This window comes from Mus pahari, chromosome 4 (assembly GCF_900095145.1).
Source record: "Mus pahari chromosome 4, PAHARI_EIJ_v1.1, whole genome shotgun sequence".
Classification (NCBI taxonomy): domain Eukaryota; kingdom Metazoa; phylum Chordata; class Mammalia; order Rodentia; family Muridae; genus Mus; species Mus pahari.
In genome coordinates, this window is record NC_034593.1 from 66897360 (window position 1) to 66909124 (window position 11765).

General features: G+C 36.7%; 1 protein-coding gene across 1 annotated transcript in view; it reads right to left on the reverse strand.

The window, feature by feature from the left end:
* Pdcd10 (programmed cell death 10) overlaps window positions 1-11765 on the reverse strand; it is a 44081-nt gene that overhangs the window by 19694 nt on the left and 12622 nt on the right. Inside the window, exon 2 of the mRNA XM_021195866.1 lies at window positions 7194-7414. Coding sequence (XP_021051525.1) covers window positions 7194-7289 — 96 coding nt within the window. The 5' untranslated portion in view covers window positions 7290-7414. The remainder of the gene's footprint in view (window positions 1-7193; window positions 7415-11765) is intronic.

Consider the following 11765-nt stretch of genomic DNA (forward strand, 5'->3'; position numbering starts at 1 on the left):
CAGTCTACCATAGGACCTATAGCTCCTTCTGCTCAGTCCCACAGTCTACCATAGGACCTATAGCTCCTTCTGCTTTGAGGACAGATCTTGAATAATTACTATTATCAACTGTAATGCCAAACTTATAATCCAGGTTCACTAGTAAAATACATTTGAAGTTTAAATGCACTTCCAGTTCTCAGTAGCTCACTTATTGCACCGATCCCTTTAGAAGCATTAGTTCATTCCCATATTTTTCAACATCACATGAGTTGTCAAACTCATGATTAGTAGAAAAAAAGAAAAAATAAATCAATTCAGCCTTTGTTCATGTTTTCAATAGTCTTGCATATATTCTTGTGAAAGCTTTTTTTCTTAAGGTCCAAAGAATTAGGTTAATTAGTTCTAAATTGCAGACAAATCTACTGGCCTCCTCAACATAAGACAAGATTACGTTTTCCCATGGTGACACCATCCTTACACCTCCTCCAAACTTACTGATCCTACTTCTTAAACTAAACTGGGCCATATCACAACACTAAAATCTCAAGGTGTATTTTCTAAGAATATGGTGAAACAGGTTGAAAAGTTGGCACGTTAGCAGCCACAGAAAGGACAAAGCCATAACCTATGCTCTATACAGAAAAGGCTGTGCTCCTATCAGAAAGGTTCCTGTGTTTTTTAAACCATATGACAAAGCAGGTAAGAAGGGCCACCTAAGCAGTATAAAAGCATCTGCTAAAACACTGTTGGCAAGTACGCAAATATATGCTGACCACATTTTTCTCAAAAATATTGGGTAAGATTTCCATAATTATAGCACAATATACCTAGGATTATTCTAAATATATTACATTATATTAATTATTCTCATAGGTTGTTGAATTAAATAAAATATTATTTATTCCAATTTTAGTAATGAAAAACGAGGCCAAATTTTGTCTTTTTTGCAGCATAGCATTAACTAAATCACACCCCAAACTGATCATGTCAGAATAAAGAGACTTCAGGTGAAATTCCATCTAATTGTTGAGGACTTGTGTCTAGTTAGTCTGAATCCTTCCCCTTCCAACAAAGGAGAAATCTGAAGTAAACAAATTAAGCTGGAATAATTCTCAGGCCATATTTGCTTGCTAGAACTACATATCAGAAATAGTCTTTCTTACACATAATGGAAAACTTTGTTTCTATAATCCTCATGCCAGGCCTGAGGTCAGGTTCTCCTGTAAGTATGTTTCTTAACTGATTCTTTGTAAATGGAAAAGAGAGGGAATTTACTTCTTCTAGGAAAAATAAGCCATGTTCGTGTGGAGGGACATATTTTAAAACAGAAAACATTTTATGAAGCATTCTGTGCCATATATTGTGAAATGACATTGTGTACAGTATACTTGGACTCTGAACTCAGTGGCAGCTGGCTGAACAAGAAGTGTGCTCTTCTTCAGATATCTTGAATCTGCTTTACTAAGTACAATTAGACCCAGAGTGCCGTAAATAGTCTGTAACCTTGAATATCTACAAATTTCTAATATGAAGCTTGTCCCTCTAGATAAATAATACCTAGACTATAGCTACTATGAATAGAATGTTAAGGAGTGATGAGCAGATATCCTAATGCTCATGATTTACTATGGGGAAGATCTGGAGGGTCACATACATTTTCACCATCCTTAATGTAGAACTCTTTTCTGGAACATTAATTTGAGACTATGTCTTAGTCCGGGTTTCTATTCCTGCACAACATCATGACCAAGAAGCAAGTTGGGGAGGAAAGGGTTTATTTGGCTTACATTTCCATACTGCTTTTGATCACCAAAGGATGCAGGACTGGAACTCAAGCAGGTCAGAAAGCAGGAGCTGATGCAGAAGCCATGGAGGGATGTTCTTTACTGGCTTGCTTCCCCTGGCTTGCTCAGCCTGCTCTCTTATAGAATCCAAGACTACCAGCCTAGAGATGGTCCCACCCACAAGGGGCCTCTCCCCCTTGATCACTAATTGAGAAAATGCCCCACAGCTGGATCTCATGGGGGCATTTCCCCAACTAAAGCTCCTTTCTCTGTGATAACACCAGCTGTGTCAAGTTGACACAAAACTAGCCAGTACAGACTATCTTTACTATTATTTATTTATTTTTACTGGTTATTTTATTTACTTACATTTCAAATGTCCTCCTTTGAGGACATTTACCCTTTGCAAATCTCCCATCCCATTCCCCATCCCCTTTGCCTATATTAGGATACTCCTCTACCCATTCACCCATTCCTGCCCCACCACTTTAGCATCCCACTACTCTGAGGCATCAAGGACCTCCCCTCCCCTCTCACTGATGCCAGATAAGGCCATCCTCTGCTACATATATAGCTGGAGCCACAGATCTCTCCATGTATACTCTGTTTGGTGGTTTAGTCTCTGGGAGGTCCGGTTAGTTGATACTGGTTAGCTCCTACAGTCCTTCCCTTAGCTCTTCCATTGGGGTCCCTGGGCACAGTCTGATAGTTGACTTTGAGTATTGGCATCTGTATTAGTAAGGTGCTGGCAGAGCCTGTCAGGGGACAGCCATATGGGGCTCCTGTTAGCAAGTGCTTCTTGGCATCAGCAATAGTGTTGGGGGTTTGGTGTCTGCTGATGGTGGCACAGTCTCTGGCCTTTTATTTAGTCTCTGATCCATTTTTGTCCATGCATTTCCTTTAGACAGGAACAATTAATTCTAGGTTAAAAATTTTGAGACGGGTGGGTAGCTCCATCCATCTAGGGGCTGTGCCTATCTGTTGGCGGTGGTCTCTATAAATTCTATCTTCCCTTCTTGGGTATTTTGGCTAATGTCATCCCCATTGGGTCCTGGGAGCCTTTCTCTTCCCTGGCATCTGGGGCTTTCTAGCGGCTACTCCCAGTTCCCCACCACTCACTGCTACATATTTCTATCAATTTCCTGACCCTCTGAGATTTTCTCCTGTCCCTTCCATACCTGATCTTGCCTCCCCTTCCTCTCTCCTTCTCAGGTCGTTCCCTCCGGCTACCTTCTGTGATTATTTTGTTTCCCCTTCTAAAAAGAACTGAAGTATCCACACTTTTGCCTTCCTTCTTCTTAAGCTTCATATGGTCTGTGGGTTGTATCATGGATATTCTGAACTTTTGGCCTAATATCCACTCATCTGTGAGTACATACCATGTGTGTTCTTTTATGTCTGGGTTACCTCACTCGGGATGATATTTTCTAGTTCCATCTATTTGCCTAAGAATTTCATGAAGTCATTGTTTTTAATAGCTGAGTAGTACTCCATTGTGTAAATGCAACACATTTTTTTTATCCATTCTTCCTTTGAAGGACATTTGGGTTGTTTCCAGCTTCTGGCTATTATAAATTAGGCTGCTATAAGCATAGTGGAGCATGTGTCCTTGTTATATGTTGGAGCGTCTTTTGGGTATATGACCAGTAGTGGTATAGCTGAGTCTTCAGGACGAAGCTTAGCATTATTATAAAGCCCAATTTATCAATTGTTGATCTTAGAGCCTAAGCCATTGGTATTCTGGTCAGGAAACTTTCCCCCATGCTGATGTGTTTGTTCTAGGCTCTTTCCCACTTTCTCTTCTATTAGATTCAATGTATCTGGTTTTCTGTAGAGGTTCTTGATCCACTTGGTCTTGAGCTTTGTACAAAGAGATAAGAATGGATCTATTTGCATTCTTCTACATGCTGACGACCACTTGAACCAGTACCATTTGTTGAATATGCTGTCATTTTTCCACTGGATGGTTTTTGGCTTCTTTGTCAATGAAAAGGTGGCCATAGATGTGTGGAATTATCTCTGCGTCTTCAATTCTATCTCATTGATCTACCTGTCTGTCTCTATACTAATACCATGTAGTTTTTATCAGGGATGGTGATTTGCTCAGAAGTTCTTTTATTATTGAGAATAGTTTAGGTATCCTGGATGTTTTGTTATTCCAGATCAATTGAATAACAAAATTTGAGAATTGCTCTGTCTCTGTCAATAATTCAGTTGTAATTTTAATGGGGACTGGAATGAATCTGTAGATTACTTTAGGTAAAATGGTCAATTTTACTATGTTAATCCTGCCAATCCATGAGCATGGGAGATTTTTCAATCTTCTGAGTTGTTCTTTAATTTCTTTCTTCAGAGACTTGAAGTTCTTGTCATAAAGATATTTGACTTGCTTGGTTAGAGTCACACCAAGATATTTTATATTATTTATGACTATTGTGAAGGTTTCGCTTCCTTAATTTCTTTCTCAGAGAGTTTATTTTTTGGGTGGAGGATTTGAGTTAATTTTATATCCAATCACTTTGCTGATGTTGTTTTTCAGTTGTAGGAGTTCCCTGGGGAATTTTTGGGGTTGCTTATATAAACCATAGTATCATGTGCAAATAGTTTCTTTCCTCCTTTCCAATTTGTATCCCTTTGGCCTTCTTTTGTTGTGTAATTGCTTTGGCTAGAACTTAAAGTACTATATTCAATAAATAGAATGAACGTGGGTAGTCTTGCCTTGTCCCTGATTGACTATTTTTATCCAAATCTGTACAGTATAGATTAATAAAGATAAATTATAATTTTCTCACTAGTACCCATAAGGAAAATTCAGTTGAACTATAGTTAACTATGAATTTAATTCACTAATTATAGTTAACTTTAATTTAATTACATTAACATACCAAAATGCTAAAAAATAATGTGAATAATTTTTAACAAGCATATTGCTAAAAATAGCACTCAATATACCATCTTTAACCTAAAACTTTATACATGAAGGGCCAACCCTTCTATTGTATTCCTCCATCCAATTCTAGATGTCATCTGTTAAGAGGGAATTTAAGTATCATTGCCATTTCTAAAATAAGAGTTTAGAGCATGTTTTTGAATACTATCTTGTATTCAAAAATACTTTTAAAAAAAGTACACTACAAGGTTAGGCCAGCAAACTGACCCCTTGATAGACCTCACTAATGTGCTGTAGCAATGTCCCATTTGCCAGTCAGCCCCTTCATTTTCAAACCTTACTCTTGAAAATTAGCTCCTAGATAATGCTGAATCATGTGTCTATGCCCATGAAGCCACATGTGAGTTCAGATCTAACTAGGAAAACAGCACCATCTTTACTTATGTAGAAGAGATTTATCAGCCTATTCACAGCCTCTTCTTTTTCTTGGAAGTAAATTTTTCTTACGTATGAGTAAAATAAGTAATTTTCCTCAATGAGTAAATTTTCATCAAAATTAATCCTAATAGTTTATTTAATACAAACCCCTTATTTTCACAGCAAAGTCTAGATGCAAACAGCGATCCTTTATACACGGATAAGATAAAACTAATGCTCTATAAATGAATTTGCCTCCTCTCAAATCAAGACTCAACATAGCAGACTTATCTGAAAATTCTCCCCAACACTCTGAGCAATGACACTAAGCTGGATACACGGACCTAAAAGACAGAGTACCCGTGGGCGAAATTATGAAAATGACTTATGGAGTATGTAAGAAGTTCAAACCATAACTACTGCAAACTCAAGTTACTTACTTAATCTAAGGGATGTCTTCTTGTCTCACTCCTGGCACAAAGTTAACTACATAACTTTAAATAGCTCTGTTCCTAGTGGATTCTTGAGAACAGGTCCATTGCTTGCTTTCTCTTAAACTCATGGCCTAGCAGAGTACTAAGCAAATAAACACTTGGTATTTACCACAAGGAAGCACTTCCTTCTAATAATAGCTACTTGAAATGAAGTATCACAACAAAAAGGTGGATCTAATTATTGGCTTGCTGAGAGCTGCCCCAGACGAGACTACCACAGGGACAAGTTTTACAAGAGAGGCTTTCTCCTCGTTTCCTTGTTAAGAAAACATTCCTGAATTTTCTAACTTCTTGTGCAGTTAGGTTTGGTCATAAGATGAAGTTCTTAAAAATAGTGTGCATGGATGTCCTGTGTAGGGCTTTTTTTTTTTTTGTAAAGGTTACATTAAGTAATTAGACTCTGTTGAAAATAAGACTCCATAACTTAATTCATTTTTTTCCCCTTCTGGACATGATGAAACAAGATTTCACGCCTTATTGCATTTTTCATCCTTTAGTACATGATGGAATTTGGATGTAGTTGTGCATACTAAGTAGATTGTGACATGTTAAAACAAAAGATGAATTTCTGATGATATTAACTCGTAATATTACTAGCCTTAAATCTCCTGCTTCCAAAATCTTTTATGTAATGGAGACAAAAACTTTTACTTATACTACCATTTTGAATTCTCCTGCAAGGACTGTGAACCTGAACTGTAGTGTTCATAACTCTAATATATGCATGGTATATCAAAAAGGATAAAGAAATCATTCTCTACTGACTCCAAGATTTAGGCTCATAAAATATCAAATGCATCAACCCCAATAATGTGAGGGAAAATGGATTTGAGTCTAAAAATAACACTCTAAAAATGCACTGGCATTTTTGTTACGGCTTCCAGCTATCTTAAAAACAATAAGATTGGTCATTTAAAAAATAATTTTGTCATGTAGCAAAAAAAAAAAAAAAAAAAATTACAAGTTTTTTTAGCTAAAGCTAATGACTTTAGAGATAGGACATAAACTGTAAATGCTACTCTTCTTTCTGTTAGTAAAATACTTTCACTTTCAAGGTCTCCATTCATGACTACAGAGAAGGAATTAACTAAGGGACTTGCAGATCTAAAATTTTCTTCAGATATTAGTATATTAATTTAAACCAAAAATGTAACTGTGCCACGTTCAAAACAATTCCTTCAATAAAAAAGCTTCCATGACTTCTTTAGACACAATGCAATAGCATCCCAGAAATCCATTTTTAAACAGGACTTTGTCATTATGACCTTTGTGCCTGCCATTCTGGCTACCTACAATGTACTTGTTTCTACTCGTATTTGTCTTTTTGAACTTCTACATATCTCGTTTAGTGAGGCCTTTTCTGAACCCTAAAATAGAGACCATCAACCTACTTCTCTTTTTTTCTTGCTTGGTAGTACTTACTAGAAATGTTTGACTTAGAAACTTGTAGGTACCATCTATCTCTTCCACTAAGACTAACACATCTATTTACTTTTATTTCTTCAACTGCATGGATGGATTAGACCCAATAGCCAACACAGGGGTTTCAGTTCACACATATGTCTGTCATGTGGAAGAACAGTGGCAGACATTAAGGAATTGCAGCAATCTTAAATGTGCACTCACCTCATTAAACACAGGATACATGACTGCATAGAGAGGCATAGAAACCATGGAAGTGGTCTCAGCTTCATTCTTCATCTCTTCCATTGTCATCCTCATTCAAAAACCAACTACAGTAGAAAAAGCAATGCTAAAATGCAGAGGAATCTTCATTCACTGCCGAATTTCTTCTCTTTTGTATATGTGTATGTGATAAAGACTGGTACACAAAGAAGAACAGCAATCTAGTGGAAGGGAAAGGAGAAAAAGTAACTTACACTAAAAGGAAACCACAAATTCTAGAAACTTTCTTTTCAAAATTAGAGAATTGCTAGCTATTATACCCAGAAGCTAATTTGACACCACACTTTCCATTTGAAAACAACCCTAGTCAGGGAGATTATTTTCCTCTTCTTTTAGACCAAAGAAAAACTTCATTTTAACCCAGCTAAGTCCTATTTCCAAGGCAGTGAGTGTATCCAAAACCTACTTCACATGGATGCAGTGAGTTTTCCATAACACACCATGAAAAATTATGTACTCACTTGCATGATATACAATCATGAAATCTATCAACAAGAGGCATGATTATATTTATGAATGACTCATATGCAAAATGATAATAATGAAATATGGAGAGCTAAATCAAAAAGGTAAAACAAAGAATTAAGTGTTGCACTGTACTACTGCATATGCCAGCAAGATTTTGCTGACAGGACCCTGATATAGCTGTCTCTTGTGAGGCTATGCCAGTGCCTGGCAAATACAGAAGTGGATGCTCTCAGTCATCTATAGGATGGAACACAGGGCCCCCAGTGTAAGAGTTAGAGAAAGTACCCAAGGAGCTGAAGGGGTCTGTAATCCTATAGGAGGAACAACAATATGAACTAAGCAGTACCCCCAGAGCTTGTGTCTCTAGCTACATATGTAGTGGAAGATGGCCCATTCAGCCATCATTGGGAGGAAAGGCCCTTGGTCTTGCAAAGATTATGCCCCTGTACAGGGGAATGCCAGGGCCAGGAAGTGGGAGTGGGTGGGTTAGGGAGCAGGGCAGGGTGGAGGGAGGGTATAGGGGACTTTCCAGATAGCATTTGAAATGTAAATGAAGAAAATATCTAATAAATTTTTTTAAAAAAAGTGTTGCATTGTTTTTTAAAACTTTTTTGGATACTTGTTCACTAGTTTTTTAGCACTTGAAAATAACAACAAAAACAGCAGCACCAGAGATTTGAGGCAAATCTTACTTAACATTGATAAAATAATAGGAAATGCAATTTGTATGGAAATAGCATATATTGTACTCTTTCTTTGAACGTAGTTAGGAATTAAAAACCAAAAATTCAACAATACACCCCAGTACTTGAAAGTGAGTTAAGGGGATGCTAAGTATAATAAGGCCTGTGGAAAACAATAAAAAGTTTTAAAAAGGAATGTATACTTAAAGAAGGAATTATCAGCTTTGTAGGCTGAACAATAAATTTAATTATAAACTGCTAGTAATTACAAATGTATTTAACAAAAAGCTTTTAACTCTGAACAATTCTTACTAAAGAAAGGATTTCTGCATTATAAAACATTTTTCATATAGCAACTACCATTTCATTTTACAAATGCAGAAGGTCTGAAAGAGTTCTTGCAGAGGCCCAAGATTTGATTTCAGATGCACAGACTCCAGGCCTAATATTTACACTGCACAAATACCTCTTGAAAGGAAAACTAAGGAACACCCTTTCTATCCCCACCTACTCAAGGAGCCCACGAGCTCCGCATTCCTGGACAAATGAACATTTAGTAGCTATACAAACAAGATGTCCATCAGTCATTTAGCAGGTATCTATACAAGATTGTTTTTGAAGAAGTAAACTTCACTTGAAGAACTATATTGTGAGAACCTCACAGAGCTAGAGGGCTGCTTCAAAAGCTCCGCCTCCTTATCAAGGATGACTGCTCAGTGTTCTACTACACCCTTCTGATTGACAGCAGCTCAAAATCTGCCAACAGCTGAGTCCTGGTTTGGGTAATGTCTAAAAATAGAAAAGAAAGAAAAAAAATCCTTCCTTTTTCTGAGCTAAATTTTGCTCCCCACCTTTACAGAGGACCACCAAAACCAATCCTTAAACTTTATAATACAGAGCAAGAGAAAACCCACTAACATAACATTCTATGGTAGATTTACGAATATTGCTTTGTCAATCAAAGCACAACAGTCTTCCTGATCCAATGTAAGAATTCAATATGCTTCTAGGTGATCTACTTTTATGCGGGCACACACTTCTAATCCCAGCACTAAGGGAAGAAAGGGAGGTTTGCCAGCTAGAGGGCCATCTGTGCTATAAAGCTAGTATTACTTAGTTACAAAAAAACAAAAACAAAAACAAAACAAAACAAAACAAACAAACAAACAAAAAAAACCCAAAAAACCCAACAACTATACAAAGCAAACTTGGAACCAAGAAGGCTGATAAGCAATAATAGTGAAAATGCAAACTACAGAATTTAGGCAAAGATTACACTAAATAGTAAGAATCCATGATCCAACAGCAAAATAGGACCAGACACAGACCTTGAAGACCAATTGAATTTAGTAACAGGGAGGATCATTGTTAAATACAGCTTAGCTTAGTCAGCAAAGTACTTGCCACCATGTACTTGACTTCAATTCCCACCACCAATATAAAAGGTAGGCATGAGGATGAAAGTACATGTACATGTGTGATTCTAGAGAAGGGAAAATGCAGACAGCCAGTTCCCTGAGGTTCATTAGCTACCACAGTCTATCCTAGCCCAGTTAGTAACCAAGCCCCACCACCTACTGAGACACTGTTTAAAAAGCACAGTGGATGGATGCTTCAGAAGAAAAACATCCAAACCTGACCTCAGGACAGACAAACAGACACACACACACACACACACACACACACACACACACACACACAAAACGTTAATGTGGATACAGTATGAATCTATCAGGAATGGTTTATGTTTCTCTGTTTATTGTGCTGCTTCAGAGGAAACTCTTCAGTTCAAGGTGAGCTTTGTAGGTGTACTGCTATACATCCACAGAATAAATAAATAACAAGAACAACAAAAACTGCCAAGCGCTATAAATGTTAAGATCTTTTTCAAATGATACTCTTAACTTTTTGTTTAGAAATAAACAAACGTTATGAAGTAGGATTCCAATACAAATGGAACCTTCTCATACATGTTCCCCTTATTTCCCTGAATATTCAAAATAGTACTATTAAATTCTGATGTAAGAAAACATAGCTTGAAATATGAAATATGAGTTTAAAATAATTACTACTTGTTAATAATGAATAGGCATAAAATAGATTGTGCCTACCATAGGCATAATAATGAATAGGCATAAAATAGATTGTGCCACTACCAAATTCAGTCTTTAGGGTTCCTGCCCTACATGACCAACTTCAGTCTTTTCGTGTAAAAAGCTACAGTATCTCAGAGTTTCCTGAAACAGGCTCACTTTACTCCATCTGGGACCTGGGAGATAATTAGAGCCACTAGTATTAACAATGAACAAAGGGAAAGGACAGCACAAATTCTTGGAACTGGACTAAATATGGTTCTTTGGTGAAAAGGGATTCCTAGGTAACTTCTACATTTTCATTATTTAGTAAAAACCAAACCAAACCAGACCAAACAAACAAACAAATAAACAACATGCACCTTACTCTAGCATGGCACGGAGTCCATGTGTTATATTCCAGTTCATGTGCATTTCTTTTCCCCATAATAAAGAATTTAAGTAGACATTTTTTAAGTTCAGTCTTGCTAATAATTTTTTAAGTACCAAGCTTAGTAAAATAAAAGCAAACATAATAACTTAATCTAATTATATTCTATTCATAGTCCTATTTACCAGTTTTTAACTTTCATTTTAGTTATCCCAAGTTCTGCCTATTACATTAAGACAGTAACCCTATAAATCCTTCTGCTTATTTCTCATCCTGAAATAAAATAAAATAAAAACAAAAAAATGCAAGCAAAACCAAAATTTCAATAGTTATTTACATAAAGGAAAAATTAAATACTAAATGGTAAACAAGCATAAAGTTTAATATCTTGTTTCCATTATGTCCACTAGAATGTTTGTTATTGTTTAGATTCTGAAGATACACTCGGTGTATATTTTATTTGATTTCGTTAAGACAGGTCTCATTAAGTACCCTTAGCTGTCCTGGGACTCATTATGTACACCAGTCTTATCACTAACACACAGAGATTTGCCTGCCTATGCCTCTTGAGGGCAGGGTATGCACCTCTATGTCCAGAAACATTTCATGCTTAACAAGATTCTCCAAGTACAAGAATTTCCAAAACTGTCTAATTTTGCTTTACATCCAAAGAAAAAAGGGGCCAATATACTTTTAGCACAGTAAATCTTTCTCTTTGAGGTGGGAGATCTGAACCATCACTAACGATTTCAGAGCTTATTAGAAACATTGATTCCTAAGACTACTCATTCAAAATAGGTACCTATTCTTAACAGATAACCCAGATGAGTCTCATGAAGAGGGGAGTCTATGAATCACTGCTATGATGAGGGAGGGAGGGAGGGAGGGAGGGAGGGAG